We start from the raw sequence: 25,693 nt of genomic DNA, 5'->3' as shown, positions 1-25,693 counted from the left end.
GTCCTGGCTTGATACAGTTCACACCTCTTTAACCTGGGGTTTCCCCATCTCTGGATCTGTAAAGATTTAATCACCTGCTAATGCTCGTATTCCAAGCATTGTCTGGCATCTTTGAATCTGTCTATATACATGTTTCTGGAACATACCTCTTCATTCACCTGAGGAAGGAGCTGCTGTCCGAAAGCTAGTGACATCGAAACAAACCTGTTGGACTTTAACCTGGTGTTGTAAGTGGCAGAGAAGGCAAGTGCTGAGACTGCTCCTTATGCTCCTGATGATGTTGTTGCTCATCTTTGTCATCATGGGTCAGAGGTAAAAATGCTGCAGTGCATGGCAGCAGGGTAGATCAAGGTTGACACATCAACATCGGAGACCAAGTTGGAAATTAACTGTTTAATGCCGTGAAAGCACATTCACAGAACAGGTCTTATGAACATAACTGCTTCCTTGCCCAAGTGAAAGGCTTAAGTGTTTTTACTCCTTTTAAAAGGCCTTTCAGCCTATTTGTTTTACTGAGCAATGACTCCACTAGAATTAAAACATTTTTTAAAAAAAAGCAATGAATCCACACTACGTTCTCACCACACCGCCCGGGAAACCCATGTGCCGGTTGTTAAAGTCGGAATACTGGGTTTAAAAAATACGTTCATTTGCTCCACATATTTAAATTTGAGACCCAATAGCTCTGGACAGGGGAGGTGAGGTGGGGGTTAATTACACCCCTAACTCATTTCCAGCAGTTACTTTCTGCCTCTGAATTCTGAATGTTGGAGTTGAGGCCTTGCTAGTCGAGCATTAGTTCTAATCGAGAAGGGGTGTTGACCAGTTTGAAAGGATGGGACAGTATCTAAAGAGATGGGGCTATTTATCACATCAATTAGAGGAAGTGCTAAATGGAGAAGTAGGGTGATAAAAATTGCGTTGAGGTGGCAGGAGATGGGTCTCGATGAACAGGATAGCATTGGATAGAGCTGGACTGTCGATGAGCAACAAACTAGAAATCATATGTATACAAGTAAAGGAATGGGGAAGCTTGGCTTGGTTGCTAAGGAGGAGAGAGAGTAGCTGAATGGATGGTCTTAATCTTGTTGACAAATAAATCCATGAGTTCCCCTCACTTGTTGGAGACATAGTGGAGAACAAGCCCCTGTTTACATCAATGGGAACGAAGTAGAAAGGGTCGAGTGCTTCAAGTTTTTAGGTGTCCAGATCACCAACACCCTGTCCTGGTCCCCCATGCTGACACTATAGTTGAGAAAGCCCACCAACGACTCTACTTTCTCAGGAGACTAAGGAAATTTGGTGTGTCACCTACGACTCTCACCAACTTCTACAGATGCACCATATAAGCATTCTTTCTGGTTGTATCACCGCTTGGTATGGATTCTGCTCTGCCCAAAACCGCAGGAAATTCCAAAAGGTCGTGAATGTAGCCCAATCCATCACGCAAACCAGCCTCCCATCCATCGACTCGGTCTACAATTCCCGCTGCCTCGGAAAGGCAGCCAGCATAATTAAGGACCCCACGCACCCCGGACATACTCTCTTCCACCTGCTTCCATCAGGAAAAAGATACCAAAGTTTGAGGTCACGTACCAACCGACTAAAGAACAGCTTCTTCCCTACAGCCATCAGACTTTTGAATGGACCTACCTCGTATTAAGTTGATCTTTTCTCTACACCTTGCTATAACTGTAACATTATATTCTGCAGTCTCTCCTTCCTTCCCTATGTACGGTATTAATTGTTTGTACAGCATGCAAGAAACAATACTTTTCACTGTATACTAATAATTGTGACAATAATAAATCAAATCAAATCAAACCAGCCATGTAATGAATACTTTTTAAAGAAATTCAGATGATCCTGTGGGTATGGTAATGAACTATAGGATCTTTGCTTTAACTTCTTTGTGTGCTGAGTTTGTTAACCTTGGCAGAGATGTAAACTACCTCATTACTCTGACTACACCGTGGCCAGCTGTAGGGTCAAAATGGCTAGGATTCCTGTTCCTCGCAAGATAACCTTATTGGAAGTGCAAAAGCAAAATTGTGGTTGTCTCTGATGGCGTCCATGTTCCGTGTCTTGGGTCAGACATGAAAGTATTTAATGCTGATAGTAGATACAAAACTAGGGGAGAATTTATTTTGTTTTTCCCGCATAACTCATTCTTCAGGTTGGGCAATTATTTTCCACATTTTTAAGAGGTATGGTAATATATCATCTAACTGCGTCACTGGACACTTACTTGACCTTTCAAATCAAATCATTTACATTTTTTTCACTTTTTCCAGAATGTGCTGTTATTAACAGATGTGAAAGTAATTTAGAAATATTTTCCAACTAATTTTTCGGTCATTGCAGCATAAACATTTCTGTGAAAAGTAAAGAGTGACGGCCGTAGATATAACATGTGACTTGTTTTGTGCAGTGTCTCTCCTCTGGGAGTATTAATTTGATGTTTATGGCTGTCACACTTGTCAGTACTGTGTGGCTGACATATATTTTTCTTCTTGAAGGTATTAAGAGGAAAGCAATACTCTGCCCTGGCCATCTCCATTGGGAATGGGATTAAAATCTAGTCAACACGTGTAATAACCATATAAAAACGGAGTACTTTGGTCTGCAAAATGTGAAGGAAAAAGTCAATGACTTGTTCGTGCAATGACGTGTTGAGAACCCATATGCCCTCGGAATGCAATTACATGCTTTATGAAGCTCACGATTGATTTTCCTCTTTGTGTGCTCCAGGATTGCAGACCCGTTGGAAATTCAAATAATAGAAAGCCGATGCCATTTGGGGTTGGTACAAATATGACTGAGGCCAAACAGTCAGCAAATACACAGCACAACACTCCTGCTGCACTCTATACCAATGACCATGTTGATCACACTTTGCAGAAACAGTTAAGTGGGCTTCACGTCGCCTCTCCTCAGCAGTAAGTATGTCTTGGTGATTACTGCAAATAATATTGCTGATGCACTTGGTACAAGTGATGAGAAGGAGGCAAGGTCATCAGACGGAGTTCTCTGATTACCTTTCCTGACAAGTCCATAACCTTAATTTCTCTGCTGTCTCCAACAACTTAACTCAGCTGTAGAAAATCTCCTTTTTCATCCCAGAAGTATCTGATCAGAAACTACTAATCACATAAGCAATTCGATTATTCAAACTTATTAGTTTAATCTACTTTTCCAATGTTGATTCCAAGCTATAAATCACTTTTAGCTTCAAAATTGGAAGAGTAAAAGATGAGTTGGAAAATGCCGATGCTGTTTATCTGCAGTTACTTGGGTATGTGGGATGTACAATTTGATTGACTATCAATTTTTAAGCCCACCTCCTCATGGAAATGGAACTCAACCTTTTCTTGGCTTATATCACTCAATTCCAACTCAACAGTCACTAGAGTTTTACCATTTTTATTTGCAAATTGCCACTGCCACATAGCCAAGTAGAAAGTTTGCTTTTGTGTTTTCCTGATATTTTATTAATTTGTATTTTTCAGGTAAGTGAGACATCTTCTACCAAGTCAGCATGGGAATTGAAAATACCACGTCAATTGTCATAGAAAATAAATTCTCGCTGCCACTGACAGGGCTGGTGTTCAGTCCCCTGTCTATATAGATTATCTGATCTCATGCAGGAGTAGTGATCAGGATATTACAACTGATCTCTCCATTCTTCAGCCACATTGTGGAAAAAATGGCAATCTTTCTTGTTTGGGGATCACTATCGGGTGACTCCTATTAGTATGCGTATTGGATGTGAACACCCTGCGCAAGCTATTACATCCACTGTAGTAAAATAACTTTCTGAAACTGATTGTCTAGGCTCATATGAAAAGTGGCTATTTAAGAAGATGATTGGTGCCACATGGAACTATATCCCAGCAGGAGGAGAGTAAATAAACAATGAAGCATTTATTTTATTCCCCCCCAAGCTGTTGTAAAATACAATGGTGCCAAAGGTTTTGTTCCACATGTTAAGAGCTAACTTTACTAAGCCATCCCAGCATTTTTGTAGAACACACACTCGGCTCTGAGAATCAACTTCACTTGGATTTATGATGTGTGTCTTATTAGAATGTTTTTTCCCCTGTGGTGTTCTCTGATTCTTGAACAGAAAGGACAATGCGTCCAATGTCTTTTTGTCCTGATAATTGATGGCAAACAGATGCTTGGATTTTTTTTTCAGACAAAGGGTGAAATAATTCTGCCCTTTTCTGTAAATGGACAAAAGTAGAAATCCAAAGAAACTGGTTTGCTTATTATATGCCATGGTTTGTCAACCTGATAGTTGAGTGAGTCCATACATGTTTATGATCTTGGCTCTATATCACATGTGCAAGAGGTATCCTGCTGATACAAATCATCCTTGTCCTGCCAGCTTTCTGTCACAGTCTGAATAATTGATTCATTTGTTAGGGTCTTTGGTAACCCTTTCTCATTGTGAGTTTAGACAGTGAGTGTTGGGAGGCTACTCGCACCATAAGAATATTAAGAACTGAACCTGGTCCTATCCTCGACCAGCATTGACATATATCCACTTCAGCAGGGATTGCTCATTGGTGATGGGAGTAGAAAACCTGGCCAGTTCTCCCCTCTCAACCTCTTGCCATCAAAGCCAAAGTTAATACCCTCACATGCATGGCAGCACAGTGGTTAGCACTGTTGCTTCACAGTGCCAGGGTCCCAGGTTTGATTCCCATCTTGGGTCACTGTCTGTGCGGAAACTGCATGTTCTCCCCGTGTCTGCTTGGGTTTCCTCAGGGTGCTCCGGTTTCCTCCCACAAGTCCCGAAAGACGTGCTTATTAGGTGAATTGGTCATTCTGAATTCGCCCTCCGTGTACCCGAACAGGCGTCGTAGTGTGACGACTAGGGGACTTTTACAGTAACTTAATTGCAGTGTTAATGTAAGCCGACTTGTGACAATAAAGATTATTATTATTAAATCCGGTAACTCGTTGCATGGCTTGAGGTCAAGCTTGAGACTCCAATAGATTTTGTTACCACTACTTTAACCAGGTGAGCTGCATAAATGCTAATTTTGGAAAGTGATCAAAATTATTTGGTTATATTTAATTTTCTTTCCTCTTTTCCCCCCCCCCCCCAAATAACATGGGAGTGAATTTATTCAATTATAACATTTGTATGCTAGACCTTCATATTTAAACAGTGTGCAAGAAAAAGTTGTATTTTATTTTCCCTGTGCACCATATAATTGAAGACAGAAATGTTCTGTACGCCATTTGGTTTTCTTATGCAGTATGAGCAATGTATCATTCTTGTGGGGGGAGGAGGGAGTCTTATCTCTTAAATATGTCATATATACTCTGCTAATCTATTACCGGCACTGATTTCTACTTAGAACATTAATTGTTATTATAAATTGTACTTGTAACACTATTAAGCTGTAATATTAATACCTAATACTTTCCACAATTCAAAGTTGTTGCACGCAAAATTAATTTCCCCGAGACCATTTTTTTTTCTTATTTTGTCATGAGATTGTCATCCAAAGATGTGCAGGTTAGGTGGACTGGCCATGCTAACTTGCCGTTTGATGTCCAAAAGGCTAGGTGGGGTTACTGGGTAATGGAGATAGGTTGGGGGTGTGGCCTAGGTAGGGTGTTCTTTCAGAGGGTCGGTGTTGACTCGATAGGCCAAATGGCCTCCTTGTTCACTGCAGGGATTCTATGACATTTATTGTCAATTCTTAATTAAGTCACAATTTTGCTGCAGTCCATTTAATGTAAGTACGCACAACTGTTTTTGGGGAGAAAGAGTTCCAGGATTTAGAACCATGATGGAGTGGTGATATGTTTTCAAGTAAGGTGATTTGTAATTTGGAGGGGAATTTGCAGATGGTGGTGTTTCCATGTGCCTGCTGCCAGAAGTGTGGGTTTGGAAGGCGCTGTTGAAGAAGTTGCTGTAGAATGTCTTGCAGACAACATGTATTATTACAACCATGGTGCATCAGTATTGAGGGTATGAATGTTTAAGGTGAATGAAGAGGTGTCAGTCACGTGGGCTGCCTTGTCCTGGATGGTGCTGAGCTCCTTGAGTGTTCTTGGAGCTGCAATCATCCAAGCAAGTGGGGAGTATTCCAACATAATGCTGACTTGTGCCGTATAGCTGATGAGGCTTTGGGAGTCAGGACATGAGTTAATTGCTGCAGGAGACACAGTCTCTTACTTGCCTTTGTAGCCACATAGCTAACTGAAGCAGTGATGTATGTTTCTGGTTAGTGGTAACTCCAGAGTGATGTTGGTGGGGGATCCAGTAATAGTAATGCTTTCAAGTGCAAATAAGAGATGGTTAGATTCTGCCTTGTTGGGGGCAGTAATTTCCTGACACTTTTGTGTTGCCGATGCTACTTGCCACTTAGCAGTGCAAGTCTGAATGTTTGCCAGCTGTTGCTACATGCGGTCACAACTGCTGTATTACATGAGTGGTATTACGAGCGAGACTTCAGCAAGGAGCTTGGGGCTGTAAAGAGCAAGACGCGGACGAGGAGAGTAATGCATGAAGAGGGAGACTTCAGCGAGGATATCGGGGTTATAAAGAGGGAGATTTAGTGAGGAGATCGGGGTTATAAAGAGCGAGACTTCAGCGAGGAGAGCGGCGCTGCAAAGATCAAGACTCTCCCTGTTGAGCACGATCATTTCCTGACAATTTTGTGTTGCTAATGTTACTTGCCACTTAGCAATGTAAGCCTGATTTGGTTTCCAGCTGTTGCTACATGTGGGCACTGACTGCTTTATTATGCAGGGTGTGAAGAGGGAGACTTCAGCAAGTAGAGCATGCATCACTGTTCCAAGGAGAGCAGCCATGTAGGAAGGAGAAAGGAAGACGGTGGGAATTTAGTGCATGTATACAGTGGAGCCTGTTCTGCAGTCGTCTTTGACCCCTTGCCACTGGGCCAAGGTCATGCTCCGTCAAACCCATGTGGGAGCTCGTGCGCAGTGGGCACCCACTTTAAACGAACTCGTGCATAGGCATCTTCCAACCCTTTAAAATGAAGTTCTGGATCGGGAACGTCAGGACCCTCTTGGACAATCGCAACTGTGACAGACCAAAATCGCATACTGCTATTGTCGGGAGCTCAGGTGTTATGACATTGACATTGGACATTGACATTGCCATCCTAAATAAGACCTGATGAGCAAGGGAGGCCAGCTCAAGGAACAAGGTCGCAGTTGTATCTTGCGGAACGATAAACCAGAAGATCACCACCTCCATGGGATGGTTCACCATTAAAATCGAACTAGTTGTCTGTTTCAGAGACTCCACTTGCAGGATAACCTACTGCCTCATGAACCTTCGGCTCCCCCTAACCCAGAATCAGTACACTACAGTTCTCTGTTCAAACACTCCAACACTGGAAGCTACAGAGGAGTCCAAAGTGGAATTTTACTTGAGCCTTGAACAATCTTTGACTAGAGTCCCAGCAGGCAACAAACTGATTCTCCTTGACAACTTTGATGCCAGAGTTAGAAAGGACAACGACCTCTGGGGAAGTCTAATGGGCAGAGAGGGGATAGGTAAATCCAACACCAGCGGCATCCTGCTCCTGACATAATGCCTAGAACACGGCCCTGTCATAAGCAACATCTTGTCCCATCAGCGAGATAATTGCATGACCTCTTGGCAACACCCTCACTTCAGGCACTGGTACCTGCTGGACTAGTCATTGTCTGAGCGAAGGTTCACAAGGGTATGCGTATCACTTGCACCATTACAGGAGCCAATGACTACAGGATGCACCACCATCCTAATCTGCTCTGTGATCAACACCAATGGAAACGGAAACAATGCTGCAGGAAAATCAACACTGAGGCACTCAGACCCAGAAACGAGAACCCTAGCCTCGCTGCTAACCTGATAGCTCTGGATGACCCAGAGACGCAGAGTGTTCACAGCACTTGGTCTGCCCTTAAGCCCTCCATAATCTGCACCTGTGAAGATGCTTGGCCACAGTTTTCTGCTGTGAAAAAGAGGAAGTGAAACCACACGATTGCTTTTGATAAGGTGAAGAGCTGTTAATAATAGCAGTGATTATGAACATTTTGATTAGTGTCAAAGCCAGGGTACTTGACGTGCATTCAAGTGTGAAGGGAAAGATAGATCAGCAATCCACCCAACAGCTGTCTCTGGAGCAATACAACTGTCAATCACTGGCTGATGCAACGTATTGCTGTGTGAAATTGAATGGAAGATTTGGATTTTGAAGGCTGTCACTGGATTTGAAGCTCTGCTGCTTTAAACATTTTTGTCTGAGGCAGTAGATGTTAGGGAAGGGCAAGTGAAAATGTAGTGATTTTTCACTCTACCACCAGGACTGCTCTTCAGCTTTTAGGCGGAGGTCTCTGATTTGGCAGGGGGGGGGTCTGATAGGGGGTCGGGGTCCTCCACGTGTGTGCGCTTTGGGGGAGGGGTGACCAGTTATTCCCGTGGTTGGGGGGGGGGGCGGTGAGAGGGTCCTTCCAAAGCACTTTGGGGGGACATCAATTGTGCATTAACCCCCTTGAGCCGCCTCCGGGTCCACCGCATCCAGAGGATTTGTCGTTGTGGGGTCGGTACATAACCAGACCCCGGGGGGGGGGAGGCTAAATTACAGTCCATTAGTCAAATAGAAATCAGTGGTTTGCATCCCCCTGCTGGAGTGGAGTGGGTAGCACACTGAGGCTGCCAGGTGCCACACCTATTTTTGAGTGGGATGTTCCATTACCTGTCCCAACAGAATTCCCGATGGCAGCAGCGGGGAATAGAGAATCCCAACCCTCGCCTTTTGATTGGGCACTTCACAGCCTTAAAACTTCAACATTGCATTCAGCAACATGATCACTGCTCTATATTTCTATTATCTACTTTTCTCTATTTCTGCTGTAACCATTTACACCTCCCCTGGGCCTATCTTTTGTTTCATAATAGTCCAATTACCTTTTGCCTTGGACTGCCATTCCTTTTGTTACTTAATCCCTCCACCCTCTCTCAGAACTTCTCTATTCATTTCTCCCTCTCCCAACACTTATCAGTTACTTTTTTGTTTATGAAGAGTTAAATCTCTGAATCATCTTTCTGATGAAAAGTTATCAACCTGGAACATTAAAACTGGATGCTTTCTCCACAGGTTGAAGATATTTAGTGCAGATCTCCAGCATCCACAGAATTTTAATTTTTTTCCACTTTTAATTTTATCTTTGACTTACCTATTCACTGCTTACTAACTGTTTGGTTGTCCCCTCTTTCAAATTGGGGCAAGGGAGCTGCGAGGCCAAGCTCTTTGCTAATAAATCACAATGGTTGTATTACAGACAAACACAGAAATCCAGCAGAATTTCAGAAAAATCTTCACACTCCAGTATAAGAATGTCAAGTTGCGTGTAACGTTTTTTGAATTGCGAGATGAGTTCTGGCTTGCTCTACTTGGATAAAATTGGTGATTAAAAATCAAAATTATCTGTTTGTTTATCTGTCTATGCTTAACTCCCAAAGCTTCTGTTTTCTTATAGCACTGATCTACCAAAGTTATCACCAAAATTATGGAATGAGGTCGACACGGAATCAGATGTTTATAAGATGCTTCAGGATGGCGAGGAACCAGTTTCAGAACCTAAGCAATCTGGGTCTTTCAAAATACTACAGGGCATGCTGGAAGCAGAACAGACAGGTAATCCCCTAGCTGAAGGATGGACCATTAATACCTCGTACATGATTAAATTACTTTTTTGTTGCTCCTTTAAATGTATCAAAGTCCAGTATGTTGTTGAAAAGATGCGCTGTTAGGTGAATTGGACATTCTGAATTCTCCCTCTGTGTACCCGAACAGGCGCCGAAGTGTGGCGACTAGGGGAGTTTCACAGTAACTTCACAGTGTTAATGTAAGCCTATTTGTGACGATTATTAATCTTGCTCAATAATAATCTTTAAATTGAGTTTAAACATGCAGAGTATAATTGGAACCTGGTCAATTATTGGACTATCTTTTTAAATTAATCAACGCATATTTCTATTTATGTACACATTCCAAACCTCAATTCTACAGTCCTAAATATATGTAATTTCTAAAATTTTGTTCTAGGTGACAAAAGTGAAAGGCCGGCTATCACCAAAAGTGTAAAATCTCCTGTAACAAAATTCAGCAATTCTGCACCCACACTACAGAAGTTACCACAATGTACTAGATGTGAGACTGGCATAGTGTAAGTATAACGTTTTCAGTAGGGCATTGACTTTTAGTGCGTGCCAAGTTGCCTAAACTCAGTTGTAGGCGTCCACACTGCAACTAGTGACAGGGGGGGAAAAGATCGGTCCATGGTTTCTGTTCCTAATTGCACCTAATCATCGAAGCTGGAAAACACTCGTATATGGGTGTAAGAGCAAATTGAGGATTAGGTTGGGCTGCAGTGTATCTCACTAGTGAGTAGCCTGTAAATGGACATGTTCCGGCTCATAAATGAATAGCCGGGTACTTGAGTGCAGGGATTCAGTTGCAGCACTTTAGTAAGGAGAAAACTGATGAAACATTAGCTTAACAAGGACACCGATGGAGAGGTTTTTGTGATTGTTTCCTCATTGCATTTGCCAACATTTTGGGATTGAAGTGCAGTATTAATCATCTTTGGTGACAACTCGCTATTGAGTATGATTGTCCACCTAAGAAATTCTGTGTTACTGGTCACGGGTTCTGTGGGTCCTTTCCTGGCGATGAGCCCGATCCGAGAGCTGCACACTTGGCAGGTGCTTCCGGGAGATGGGATCGGGCCTTGGACTTTAGATGGCTGGCATTCCTTTCTCACGCTCCTTTTTTGGGTCTCCTTTTGCCGTTGGGTCTTCTCGAAGATTTGTTCCTTAAATCAGGAGGTTCCTCCAAATGGATTTTTCTGAGCAAGGGTCTCCCACGCATTGACGTTGATGTTGCATTTTTTAAGGTGAGTCTTTTGGGTATTTTTGAAGCGCTCCCTTTGTCGTCTTATTCGGGATCCTTCCTTAAGCCGGGAAAAGAAAATTTGCTTTGGCAGTCGGACCTCTTGCATCCGAAGCACATGGTGGGCCCAGTGAAGTTGGTTTTGGATGATCATAGCCTCGATGCTGGTGCTCTTGACTCCTTCAAGGCCACTGGAAAGACAGCTGGTGCGGAGAATCTATCTTAGACAGCGTTGATGGTACCTCTCCAGGGCCCTGAGATGGTATCTGTACGTAGTCCAAGATTCTGAGCCACATAGAAAAATTGGATGGTCGCCTGCATTCTACAGGAGGATCTTGGTGTCAACTTGGATGTCACGGTCATCAAAGACTCTTGGCCTGTGCATCCAAAAGAGTGGATTGGATACGATGTTGGATCTCCGCATCAATGTCAGCCTTGGAGAAGTGGTTCCCCAGGTCTGGGAAATGTTCCACGTTTGGTAGGGTTTCTCCGTTGATCTTGATGGAGTGTAAGACTGAATCTTGCCATGTGGAGTTGGTAGAGGACTTGGTTGTCTTGGGGTTGAGGCAGAGAGCGATTCTTTTATATGCTTCTGTGAAGGTATCAAGCATGGCTTGGAAATTCTCTAGAGATGGTAATGTCACCTGCATACTAAAGTTCCACAAGCGATTGCCATGTCGTTTCCTTCTTGGATTTCAACCGGTAAGTTGAAATTTTTTTGTGTCCACTCCAAAGGGAGGCTTGCTCTTGTCAAGATGAAGGGTGGTGGTGATGAAGATAGCGAAAAGGGTGGGTGCAATGGCACATCCTGCTCAACTCCAGTCTTGACTCAAATGTCTGAGTTATTTCCATTGGTGAGGACTGTTGCCGACCATCTTGCCGTGGAGGAGTCAGAGGATGTTGATTAATTTCTCTGAATAGCCGACCTTTGACAGGGCCTAACAGAGCACCTCTGATTGATAAGTCAAAAGCCTTGATGAAGGCCATGTAAACGTGGTTGATGTTGCTCCTGGCATTTCTCTTTAAGTTGCCGGGCAGTGAAAATCATGTTTGTTGTTCCACGGTTTAGTCGGGAGCTGCACCTGATGTTCACGAGCATGCTTGGCTCTTAAAGTCACTAATGGTGATCTTTTTTCTCAGCTGTTTCTTCTTCTGCCTCTGGCAGAGGTTGATGGACATCGAGGAGTGAATGAGCCGATGGTCTGTACTGTCACCTGCACTGATCATCATTTTGTTGGTGAGGCCATCTTTTTCGTCTTGGATTGGACGAGGATGAAGTCAATCATGTGCTGGTGCTTTGATCATCGATGTCTCCAGGAAGTCTTGAACTTGTCTCTTTTGCGGAACAGTGTATGAGTGATAACCAGCTGATGTTTCGTGCATTTTGCAAGTAGAACCCTGTGGGAGTTGTAATTCCCACTCCTTCCTTTCTGATTGTTCCTTTCCAGATTTGGGAATCGTTTCGAACTCTGGCGCTGAAGTCCCCAAGGAGGATTATCTTCCTTAGGAATGTTGAAGAGTATGGTGTCCAGGATGGAGTAGAAACCTTCTCCAGACTCATCATTGGCATCAGGGATTGTGGTGAAAGCATGCAGACCATTGTCTGCTGCTACTTGGCAGGTTGTTGAAGGAAGGTCATGAGGGGCTCATTGATCCTGACAGGAAACTCAAGAGAGTCGGTTGATTAGTTTGTTCCTGATGGCACTCCTGTCTTCCAGCTCTTTGGAGATGGGCGGGGAGACAGGAGTCCTGGTACTATGATGGAGGATGGAGTTCCAGGAGCCTAACATCTTCCCACAGCCATGGTGTACCTTCCTGGAGAAGGTACCTCAGTAGTGCAGCTGACTACTGGGTGGCCAATTAAGGGCCGCTTCCCACCCCACCAGCATTTTGCCCATATCGGAAGTTAAATGCTGGCAGCCTTGCCCCAGCGTCACTAAATAAATTTGCAACTCAGCATTGATGTGCTCTCAACCTCCATCTGCAGGTGGAGCAGCAGCCATCACTAGCAGTGGTGCTGTTGAACAGCCGGCCCTCTAATTGAACCAGTAGCTCTAAGGAGCAGGCCAACGCTGGTGACGCAAATTCAGTCCACTGACACAACCTGTGAGAACCTCTTGACAAAATTGGATCAGTGATGGTAAAGCATGAGCTGGGTGCTGCGGAGAGCAGGTTGGTGATTGGCATTGACTCCAGCCTCGCTTGATAGTGTTGTAACTGCTTATTTGAAGTCCAATCAGCTGTGCCATTTGTGTTGCATTCTGGGATTGTATTGGTAATTTCATCCATGCCATTATGTTCCCAATCTTGGCTGCACTGCTACAAGGCAGTGTGGTTCATTGAGACTTTTCAGGGAGTCCTCAAAATTGTATGAAATGAGGGCAGCATGGTGGCGCAGTGGTTAGCACTGCTTCCTCACGGCGCCGAGGTCCCAGGTTCGATCCCGGCTTTGGGTCACTGTCCATGTGGAGTTTGCATTTGCGTGGATTTCATCCCCACAACCCAAAGATGTGCAGGGTAGGCGGATTGGCCACATTAAATTGGCCGTTAATTGAAAAAAATGAATTGGGTAAAAATTGTATGAAATGTGACCCAGGAGACATAACAGAGCGTGACCATCATCAACTCAACATAGAGCTTGCCCTCTTACCTAGCAAGGAAACTTGAGGATAGACAGACTCTGCAGGCACATCTGTCTCACTGACCTCTAAGTAAATGCCTGTTTTCTTAATGTGGAGATGTCGGCATTGGACTGGGGTGAGCACAGTACGAAGTCTTACAACACCAGGTTAAAGTCCAATAGGTTTGTGACATCGAAACAAACCTATTGGACTTTAACCTGGTGTTGTAAGACTTCGTACTGTTTTCTTAATGGCATTATTTTAATACTCTTCTTTTTTTTTAATACAGCCTTTTCACATTACGAGTATTATATAAATACTCTTGAGTATTATATAGCTGTATAATTTAGGAATCCATAATTACTAACCCATTGAAAAGCTGTCGTTCGAGCCACCATTAAAGCGAAACATTGAGCAGAGACTAACTAGGCTGTTATCCATAAAGCAAGCTAGAGAGAGGTCTGAACACCTGTTTTGTGCATATTATACAATGTGCCGATTGTGCAGGAAGAGAAGTAACAAAAGAATGTTAATTTATAAGTGAGCTTGAATTGTAGTGGGTACAAGAAGGATAGAGAGGAAAGGGTAAAAGCCAATTACTGCGGATGCTGGAATCTGAAACGAAAGGGAAATGCTGGAAAATCTCAGCAGGTCTGGCAGCATCTGTAGGGAGAGAAAAGAGCTGACGTTTCGAGACCAATGACTCAAACTTTTCTCTCCCTACAGATGCTGCCAGACCTGCGGAGATCTTCCAGCATTTTCTCTTTGGATAGAGAGGAAAGGGGCTGACTACTTAGTGTGGCATTTCCTATTTAATGTTGACACTGGACTGCCTTCAAACTCTAGTTTACTTATGTGATTTCTAGTTGAGAGTGTGAGCCCTTTCAATCCTTCCACACAATCCCATTATCTAAGATTCTGTCAATAGGTTTCACCTTTTTTTGATTGAAACCACTGTATACATGCAACATCCAAGTTCAATCCGGGTTCACATTTGAATGCTTCCACTTAGTGTTTGCTAGCAGAGATGTGAGGCAGCTATACCTTTTACTGGATTTAATTCTGACCTTTGAATGTGTTTCACGAAACGAAAAAATAGAGTTCTGCATTATTTTGAAGACTTGATCACCCGTTTCTCTCCCTATCTTTTCCTAATAAGATTATCTCTGCGCACCACAGTGATTGCATAACGTGAAATTTTGTTTGTCATGCTCCCAAATCATTAATTCTCTGTCTCTCTGTTGACACTTATTTTTATTTTTGCTAGTGGTGCTGTTGTTAAGGCGCGAGAGAAGCTCTACCACCCAGCATGCTTCATGTGTTCTGACTGTGGATTGAATCTGAAGCAGAAAGGCTACTTCTTCATTGAAGAGCAACTATACTGTGAGACCCATGCAAAAGCACGAGTACAGCCTCCAGAGGGATATGAGGTTGTAGCCGTGTATCCCAATTCCAGAGTGTAAGAGTTGAGCATACGCCTTCTGGATTTCTATTTAAAATTTTTTTTAAACCTTTTGCTTTTGATATCTGGATTGTGAATGAAGCTGTGTGCCATAATTTAAATTTGTGTTAGTGGTCAAACCATATCTAGAACCAGAATTGTTTCCGATGCAGAATTGATAAATTAAGCTGTATCATTAATGCTTACCAAATAACTTCAGACAAATAGTGTCATGGACAAATTTACAAGGCTTACCTTTGGAATACAAATTTCAAGTAACTTGGCGCACAGTTGATGCATCACTGCATTAAATGTTTGTTACATTAATTCTACTTCCCCCGATTACCAGTTTACATCTGGAAGCTCCATGCAGAATAAGAATTCAATTTGAGACCTTCTGGTTTCTGTTGTTCATCATCCTTCCATCGAGGTGAAGTTCTGTTTTTGTCAAATGCAGACGAGGGTTTTAGTCATATTTCTATTTTTCATTGAGTTTAAAAGAAAAACTTAGACCAAATTTATGGCACAATAGCTTCTTCAAAGTTGTCGCTTTTGTTTTCATAATTGTAACTGAACAAATGCCTTTCTGGTAGCCTGTATTCACACATTGACTTGGGTAGAAAATTACAAATTAATTTTGAGGCACATATACAGGAAAACATTGCCTACATTTGCAAGATCTGGAGGTGTATTGACTATGGCTAGACATCTGGAGATGGATTGACGATGGCTAGACTACAAGTAAAATAAATGCTGGCGAAAAGTTTGCAGAGATTACACTTTTTCTGGTGGGGGAGGGTCATTGAAAGGGGACAGGTATTGTTGCTATTATTGGCGGCTGTAGTATTTTAGACAACGGCTAACATGGGCTGCATTATTTCAAATGATAAACACTGTTTGACTTAAGGAACTAATCATATTGATACCAATTAGCTAAAGTATTTGATTGCACAGGAAATGTTATATGCAATGGGGCCCTGACTCTTTCCTCTTGTGCCATGAGTATAAACAAAATAATTGTATTATATGATTAGTCAGTGAATATGAACCAAATTGAGACAGAGTTACTGCCATTTAAGGGAATGCAAAACATTCATATCGCATATGATGATAGATATTCAACCAATGATATGACCACCTCCAGGTAGAATGATCTGTGTGCATGACCGGCAATATTGCTGCTAAACACTTGCAGCCTATTCCATGCTGGATGCTCCCCTTTTAATTTCTATTTGGCCTATATCATTTACAGGCGCTCATTTTTGTGACTGCCTGGTTTCATCAGCCAACAAGAGACTTTCAATCAACTCCTTATTTGGGTTCAATCACTGCCTTGGGCCACTGTCTGTATGGGGTTTGTGCGTTCTCCCCATGTCTGCGGGGTTTGCTCCAGGTGCTCCGGTTTCCTTCCAGAGTCCAAAGATGTATGGATTAGGTGGATTGGCTATGCTATATTGCCCCTTAGTTTCCAGGGATGTGCAGGTTAGGTTATGGGGATAGAGTGGGGTGGACATGGATAGAATACTCATTTGAAGGGTCGATGCAGACTCAATGGGCTGAATGGTCTCCTTCTGCACTGTAGCGATTTTGCAACTTGTTTGAATTTTATAGAAAGAGAAGGGCACATGTTAAACTGGTCGTCGTGTGATACCATTCACATATCACCGGCAGGATGTATAACATTGCCTGGTGCTGTGTTTGAATGTATGCAAGTGGTGGAGAGGGAAAGTGAATGAGTCAGATAGACCAAGTGAAAAATAAAGCACCAGCCATGAACTTGGGGGAGATCTGTGACTTCTCACTGTCTCTGTACAGAAGTGACCGAAGTGACTTGTAGTTTTTTGTATTAAAATGCCCTTTTCTCCCATCTGTCTGCTTCGGTGCGACATTTTTAAAAAAAAATGTAGAGTACCCAATTAATTTTTTCCAATTAAGGGGCAATTTAGCATGGCCAATTCACCCACCCTACACATCTTTTGGGTTGTGGGGGCGAAACCCACGCAAACACTGGGAGAATGTGCAAACTCCACACGGACAATGGCCCAGAGCGGGGATCGAACCTGGGACCTCAGCGCCGTGAAGCAGCAGCACTAGCAGCACATCATTTTGTCCTGCAACAGAGAAACTGGGTTGAAAGACTGAAAGTATCACGAAAATATTGCAGAGTCTGCCCTACTGCCCATCACGGGTATCAATCCAGATGCATGCATAATATAGAGAAACTTTGGAAGACATTTTTGGATGAGGACTTATGGGATAGGAGTATGGGAAATGCCCATGTATTAGTTGGTGCTACAAAATGTGCCGTCCTGTATAATTGTAATGAACAGTAACAATTCAAAGACTTTTACACTGGTTTGAGTTAAAGGGGAAAGGTTTGTAGTCTGCCTTACCTGCCCCACTACTTGGTAAAATATCATGGGGTTGGATTTTCAATAATGTTCGGCCAAGCAACACCTGGATGAATTCCGGGTTCCAGACCTGTGCTCAAGCTGGCGTCATATTCGTGATGCCAGGCACCTCCAGAGGGCTGAAGTGCTGACCTGGCACCAGCAGCAAAGGCAGGTAGCAATCATGTTTCCCATTCATCCTCCCTCCCCTCCCCCCATGCTATCCCTTTGAAGGAGGCTTGGGATTCCGAGATGACCTCTGGGACGGCAATTTTAATCCCCATCTGCTTTGAAAATCTGGTTCATGGTGTGTGATCTTGCCCTGATTTGATTTTTGTAGCCAGGTCTTCTGTGATAGAAATGACATTGATGCGATCTCTGTGCTGGCGCCTCACATATACTTTGGATGACTTGCATGTGCGGATGTGAACTAAGCAACCTTCATTTTCCACACAATATAGCAGTACCATATTCTGTTGTCTTGACAAATTGGAGGCTCTGTGGGCTCCTTATCCCCATTGTGGCAGTAACCTGTGATGTGGCTAAACCCAAAAGAATTGAGTATGCCTGTCCTACTGAATTTTCCAGAGTCTGCCTTAATTAGGTGTACACAACAAGCTCCTAAAATATAATGTACCAGTCATTAAAAGCTTGGCCTTAAAAATGGGACTTCTGCTGCTTTAACACAGGATTTTTATATGTTGTCAATGGACTGGAAATAATTATTGTAGGTTATACATATTGCCTGTTCTGTGTTGCTCATGAGTGGAACTGAGGCAACAATTCTATAAAAGTGGGACTGAGCGATGCACTTAGTGGTTGAAAACCATTTTAGTTTAAACATAAGTATTCAACTGTTTGATAAATAGAAATGCATTATTTTTGTACAATATCATCAAGTTGCATGCTGCCTCCAGCAGAATAACTGGTGTCAGTGTTATGGACATATATGTTGCTGTTGTGTATAGATTGTAGATACTAGGTGGTTATCAATGAATCAAATCAGCTCATGAGTTAGATCTGAAATGCTTGGCTGGATTAGCACTTCTAAAATGTTAACAACGATCCTACGTTCTATTTCGCACTGATTGAAAATAAATAAGAGAAGCCCTTATTGCATTTTAAAACCATAGATTTTATTTGGCTAGAACAAAGATCAATAAATGAGAGGGATAGCAAAATGAGTGTGATGGTCGATCTAAATTACATGCTGACGGGCAGCAAGGTGGTGCAGTGGGTTAGCCCTGCTGTCTCACGGCGCCAAGGTCCCAGGTTTGATCCCGGCTCTGGGTCACTGTCCGTGCAGACTTTGCACATTCTCCTCGTGTTGGCATGGGTTTCGCCCCCACAACCCAAAAGATGTGCCGGCTAGGTGGATTGGCCACGCTAAATTGCCCATTAATTGGAAAAATTGAATTGGGTACTCTAAGTTTTAAAAAAAAAATTAAATAAATAAATTACATGCTGGCATAGTATTTCAGACATGAGGAAACTACTTAAACTGCCAAACCAATTATCCCTTTTTCATGTGAGGTATCTCAAATCAATATAAATGTTATTACCCTTTCATTATCTTCAGACTGATTGGAAAAACTTTTTATTTTAAAATGAATCAAGGAAGACTACAATAGATTTGACCTGTTTATGCAGTTATAGTATTGACTGGATTAATACATTAGAATCGAATCAAGTCTGTTAAGGTTGTTTTTATTCTCTATTTTCAAATGATGGGGTATTAAGTTCCAAAATCTGGGGGTAAAACTTCAAAGCCTTGTGCTGCGGGCAGAGCTCAAGGGCAAAAGCTATGTAACCCGATGGCTGCATGTGAGACTGTCAGCAGCATAGGGATGGGAACAATTTGTTTGAATGCATGCAACACGCAAAATATAACCAGTATCTACAATGGGAGAGAAAACAGATATCTTGATTTCAATAATTGTTTCTATAATTTGTCACAATCATGTAATTGAGTGATTTGGTAAATTTTGTCAATAAAATAATCGATCAATTTGAGGGTACAACACCAAATTCCCACATTTTGACTAAACAAAGGCATCAATTTCCTTCAGCTCTATTAACAGGAGGGTGCTCTGAGCAGCGATGGTGTGTAAATGGGGCCAATGTTTTCAACTGTTTGTCAAAAGCTCTTAAATCTCTTGCCATTGTGCTGCACTATGCTGGGACATCAGAAGTTTTCTGCTAACTTTCTACAGCATACTCATCTTGCATCAAATAGCTAAATTCCATGTGTTTTGACTATTTACCATATATAGACTGATGGAGACATGAACGTTTTGCTGTGTTTCTTGGAATATCTCCTAATTTCTGATTATAGATGACAATATACAGTTTATGATATGTTGTTTTTTTTCCCCACCTTTACAATGTAATCTACAAATTTACTGAGTAGATTTAACTGTGCAGCTTCTGTATGCCCTTTACATTGTGCTGTAGATTAGACTGTTTTCCTCCATCTTTTGTTTCTAAGAAATTGCATAAATGTGTTACTAATTTCTGCGAGGGAATGAAAATAAAGCCATGAACACAAACTACTTTATTTGCCTTGGTGTTTCATTTTTCCATCTTAGTTTTATACCCTTTTCTAGGAGGCCTTTTAGATTGATGTGTGGCAGTAGGGTACTTTTAATATGAGAAATTTGTAGCCTTGCTCAATCCTATCCTACCCAATTCTTACCTTTTAGTCCTACTTTTCAGCAGGGCTCAAAGGATTGTTCCCTGTTTCTAATCCTAAAGTGATGAGGCCTAACTTCACTGAAGTGAAGTTAATTAACATTGTGCAATTCCTTTGAATGCAGGCAAAATGCAAAATATAACCAGTATCTACCATAGGTCAAAAAAGACTGGAAGCTTGGGCTTGCTGCATCACCTGACCAGTACAGCTGGTTTAGCTCAGTGGGCTAGACAACTGGTTTGTGATGCAGAACAAGGCCAGCAGCACAGGTTCAATTCCCGTACTAGCTTACCCGAACAGGTGCCGGATGTGGTGACTCGGGGCTTTTCACAGTAACTTCATACTTGTGACAATAAAAGATTATTATATTATTTACACTCATTAAACAATTGAAAGATTTTCTTTAAGCGTTTTAAACATCGAATTACATTGCTTATTGGCAGCCAAGAAGATGGAGTGCAACCTTTGAAGCTCACCATAGTTGCAAATAGAACACTAGGAGCAGAAGTAGGTAACTCAGCCCCTCAAACCTGCTCTGACATTCAATACGATCGTAGCTGATCTCATCTCAGCCTCAACTCCATTTTTCCTGGCCATTTTCCATATCCCTTCAGCCCATTAATTAAAAATCTGTCTACCTCCTTGCTCAATATCCCAGCATCCACTGCACTCTGGGGTAGTGAACTCCAGAGATTCACAACCCTTTTGAGAGTAGTTATATCTCCTCATCTCTGTTTTAAATCTGCTACCTCTTCTCCTAAATCTATGACCTCTTGTTCTATATTGCCCCACAAGAGGAAACATCTGCTGTATGTCTACTTTGTCAATACCTTTCATCATCTTGTCTCTGAATTAGATCTCCTCTCACTCTTCTCAACTCTGAAATAAAGGCCTAATCTGCTCTGAAACAAACCTCTCATCTCTGGACTCAATCCAGTGAGGAGCCTCTGAACCGCCTCTGTTGCAACTACACCCCTCCTCAAATAAGGATACCAAAACTGTATACCTTACTCCAGGTGCTGTCTCACCAATGATGTGTACAGTTGCAGCAGCACTTCCCTACTTTTAAACTCTCTTACTCTCTTCCTTTAGCTATTAAGGCCAACGTTCCATTTGTCTCACGTATTACCTGCATGCTAGTTTTCTTTGATTCATGCACTCGGATACCCAGATACCTTGCACCAACTTTGAAGTTTCTTTCCATTTAGATAATAAGTTGCCTTTCCATTTTCTGACCAAAATGGATATTCTCACAATTATCCACGTTAAATGCCCTCTGCCAAATTTTATCTGCAAATTTGGCCCGTGCATTCAAGTCATTAATATATATTGTAAATAGTTGAAGACCGAAACCTGTGAAACCCCACTCGTTGCATCTTGCCAACCAGAAAAAGACCCATTTACCCTGACTCTCTGCCTTCTATTGGTTAGCTAGTCTTCTATCCAAGATAATAAATTACCCCTATCCAAATTAATAAATTATCCCTAATCCCATGTGATCTTAACTTTGTGTGTTAGCCTTTTATGTGGCACCTTATCAAATGCCTTCTGGAAGTCCAGATAAATATTTCTACAGGAGCCCCATCATCCACTTGGCTTGTTACATCTTTGTAGAACTCTAGCAAATTAGTCAAACACTATTTACCTTTCATAAAACCATGCTTACCCTGATAATTGTGTTTTGAGTTTCCAAATGTGCTGTTACTTCCTTAATAATGGATTCTGGGCGGCACGGTGGCGCAGTGTTTAGCACTGCTGCCTCATGGGGCCGAGGACCCGGGTTCAAACCTGGCTCTGGGTCACTGTCCATTTGGAGTTTGCACATTCTCCCAGTGTCTACATGGGTCTCACCCCCACAACCAAAAAATGTGCAGGGCAGGTGGTTTGGCCAAGCTAAACTGCCCCTTAATTCGGGGAAAAAGAATAGTGGATTCAAACAATTTCCCAACGCCAGATGTTGAACTAAATGGTCTATAATTTCCCATTTTCTGCCTCCTCCCTTTTTGAATAAGGGTGTTATTACGACCCAGTGCCAGACCCCAACAGTGGCTCGGAAACTGGACAGAAACCCCAATATTTTAATTTGGCTGTAGAAAGGATACTTTGCTCCAGTGGTAATCACACAAAGAATTAGGGATCAGGGGCGAGATTCTCCGACCCCCCGCCGGGGGCTGGCGTGAATCCCGCCCCCGCCGGTTGCCGAATTCTCCACCACCGGATATTCGGCGGGGGCGGGAATCGCGCCGCGCCGGTTGGCGGCCCCCCTCCCCCCGCAATGTCCTTGTCCCGCCGCTAAAATGCCTGTCCCGCCGGTGTAGATTAAACCACCTACCTTACCGGCGGGACAAGGCGGCGTGGACGGGCTCTGGGGGGCGCGCGGGGTGATCTGACCCTGGAGGGGTGCCCCCACGGTAGCCTGGCCCACGATCGGGGCCCACCATGGCGGAGGCGGAAGAGACTCCCTCCACTGCGCATGCGCGGGAATGCCGTCAGCTGGCGGGGCGGAAATTCGTCCGCCGCCGGCCTAGCCCCTTAAGGTTGGGGCTCAGCCCCCAAAGGTGCGGAGCATTCCGCACATTTGGGGCGGCGCGATGCCCGACTGATTTGCGCCGTTTTGGGCGCCAGTCGGCAGACATCACGCCGTTTCTGGAGAATTTCGCCCATGATATATTAAAACAAACTTTTTGCCAACAGCATTAAAATTGATCACACTAGAAAATAGCTACAATTACCCATTAAACAATACTACTACATACGGTGAATGTAATACGCTTAATTGTTATCTTCATTCCCACTTACACCCACCTTAAACACCAATGGCACTGAGGAATACTTGCTTTAGAGTTATTATTTGAGAAAGAGATCGATCTCAGGACACTGCTTTACAGAAAAGATCTGACTTCTGTCATAACATAAATAAACCTAGGATTTAAATTTTAAAAATTAAACATCTGGCTATTATGTCTTTAAAAGTTCATTCAAATGGCACGCGGCAGCTCCCCTTTGGTCCTCCCAAGTTTGCACTGCTTTAAAAACTATTAATCTCTTTGTGATAGTAGAATTGCCTCACTTCTGCACACAGCTTCATTCAGCTCAGAACTGAACTGAAAATGCTTTCTCAAAAGGCTGCTGCTTTGGCTCCACCCAGCAATGACATCGTCTCACCAAGCTGTAAACTAATTAACTCAAGGGAATCCTCTTAATCAAAACAGAATTGCATTAGCCTAAGCTTTTTACGATGGGCAATTCCACCTTTGGCTCCTAAATGCTTTGTTGTCTTTCGAACCAAGATACTTTTAAAATATGACTGCAGCACTCAAAACTCACTCTAACCCAGGCTTTTAACCCTTATTTCACCAAATACTTTCTCCAATCCACTGTCGAGAGGGCTAGAATACAAGAACAGGGATGTACTTCTGATGCTGTATAAGGCTCTGATCAGACCACATTTGGAGTATGGTGAGCAGTTTTGTGCCCCATATCTAAGGAAGGATGTGCTGGCCTTGGAAAGGGTCCAGAGGAGGTTCACAAAAATGATCCCTGGAATAAAGAAGGAGTTTAGAAGGATGAGGGGGGGATCTTATTGAAACTTACAGAATTCTGGAAGGCCTGGATAGAATGAATGTGGAGAAGATGTTTCCACTTGTAGGAAAAACTAGAACCAGAGGGCGCAATCTCAAATGAAAGGGATGTTCCTTTAAAAGAGCGATGCGGAGGAATTTCTTCAGCTAGAGGGTGGTGAATCTGTGGAACTCTGCTGCAGAAGGCTGTGGAGGCCAAATCACTGAGTGTCTTTAAGACCTAGACAGATAGGTTCTTGATTAATAAAAGGATCAGGGGTTGATTAATAAGGGAATCAGGATTTATAGGGAGAAGGCAGGAGAATGGGGATGAGAAAAATATCAGCCATGATTGAATGGCGGGCAGACCCGATCGGCCGAGTGGCCTAATTCTTCTCCTATGTCTTATGGTCTTATGGAACCTTTACCTCTAATGTCAGCGTGCTGACCCAGGAGCAGATTCTTTTAAAAAATCGATGGAGTCTTCTCTCAGGAAACGGTGGCAGAGAGCAGGTCACGTGTCCCTTACACTGATGTCACATGGTCTGGGTGCAAAAGCTGCCAGCAGTGCTGGTGTGAGCTACAAGGCCTATGGTGCTCCAGGGTCCAGTAAGAAGCAGCTCAAATCAGGAACAAAGCAATATAAGGATGATTTCTTGAGGTATGGGTTTATTAATTGTGCCACTGCAAATCAGAATGCAAAGTTAGTGTGTGTTATGTGCAAGGAAGTACTGGCAAACAAAAGATTAAAACCCTCAAAACCTCAAAGGATTCCAAGACTCAGCATGGTGAGTTCAAGGACAAACCTCTTGATTTTTTTCAATGGATGCAGTGAGACCTTACACCTTCAGCTCAAGCCCTTAGCAGAAATGTAACATTGAATGACAAAGCAAGTAAGATTGTGATGTCATGAAATGGTGGGTCGCGAAGATTGTCTCCTGTGGATCGCAAAGGTCGGCCGACGTGGGTCCCGAAGGATGGCTGGTATTAAAAATGGGTCCTGGGCAAGAAAGTTTGAAGAACACTGCCACACAGTAATATTTATAATACCGTTTGCCCCTTTGGAAAAATTGCTCAAGCCAAAGGTATTTATCCAATTTCTTCTCGGTATTAAGCAGTGCAAACTATTGTTCTAACCTCTTTTGTACACTCTTCCCCCCCCCCCCCCCACACACACACACACACACACACACAGTGGACCTGTCATTTTTGCTGAAGCTCATCTTTAATGCAGAACAGCACTAGAAAGGCTTTTTCTTTCTTCACCCAAGACTCCAGCATCCAGAAGACTTGACTACATAGATATACTACTCTATGACACTAGCCATGTGAGTTCAGCATTTCAACATCCCTCTCTCATCAGTCATCAGGTTCATTTTACTGGCACAATAGTTCTCTTAACTCAAAATCTAAACTCTTATCCCCAACGGTATAAAGCATTTGAAAGTTCAATTTAACTGATGATAATTAAAAGTTTGTCGCTCTTTGCATGTATATGGTTTTCCATACTCTTGGCTAATTGATGGCCAGAGCGAAGTGGAAAACTCTACAGATTATTCTAATATATAGCTGAGGAGAACTCAATCATCCAGGGATCCAACTTGCAAATTCATCTATCCAGGAAATACAACTGAAAAGTACATATTTCGCTATTAGCTCAATAGTGATTCCTGTTTTTTCACGTTGAAGAGCTTGCTAACAATTTGTCTTGGCTTCTGTACAAATGAAGGATATTTCAATTTGAGTTTCGGGTACAGGATGAGCTGTGAGTCACCATGTTGAGGAATGCAGGGGGAAAATGGTGCAGAGGAGTGGGGGTAGGGGAAACACATTTTAAAGATGTTATGAAGAATCTCAAACTGACTTTTCATGTGTAGCTTAACTATCCTGATCTATTAATCCTCCATTATCTGCACTTCCCCTCTTGCTGGGGCCAGCACTGAAGAACGTAAAAGCAGTTTTGTCTGAACATGACTGAGCTAAATTGCTATGGATTAATGAATTATTTGGAACATTTTAAAGAATAAATGGCTTATAATTACTGTTGACAGGCTA

The 25,693-nt window shown here is 42.8% G+C and overlaps 1 protein-coding gene across 2 annotated transcripts in view; it reads left to right on the top strand.

Annotated features, from left to right (window-relative positions):
- The window catches only part of LOC140427056 (PDZ and LIM domain protein 4-like), a 140,292-nt gene extending 120,354 nt beyond the window's left edge, over positions 1-19,938 (top strand). For both annotated transcript variants that reach the window (XM_072512508.1, XM_072512509.1), the window contains 4 exons: positions 2,752-2,939; positions 9,520-9,677; positions 10,089-10,209; positions 14,823-19,938. In XM_072512508.1, the coding sequence (XP_072368609.1) occupies positions 2,752-2,939; positions 9,520-9,677; positions 10,089-10,209; positions 14,823-15,018 (663 nt within the window). In that variant the 3' untranslated portion in view covers positions 15,019-19,938. The remainder of the gene's footprint in view (positions 1-2,751; positions 2,940-9,519; positions 9,678-10,088; positions 10,210-14,822) is intronic.
- Positions 19,939-25,693: the final 5,755 nt, after the last annotated feature.

This window comes from Scyliorhinus torazame, chromosome 7, assembly GCF_047496885.1.
Source record: "Scyliorhinus torazame isolate Kashiwa2021f chromosome 7, sScyTor2.1, whole genome shotgun sequence".
Lineage (NCBI taxonomy): Eukaryota > Metazoa > Chordata > Chondrichthyes > Carcharhiniformes > Scyliorhinidae > Scyliorhinus > Scyliorhinus torazame.
The sequence above is the reverse complement of the archived record's forward strand: the minus strand, read 5'-3'. Positions and strand labels throughout refer to the sequence as shown.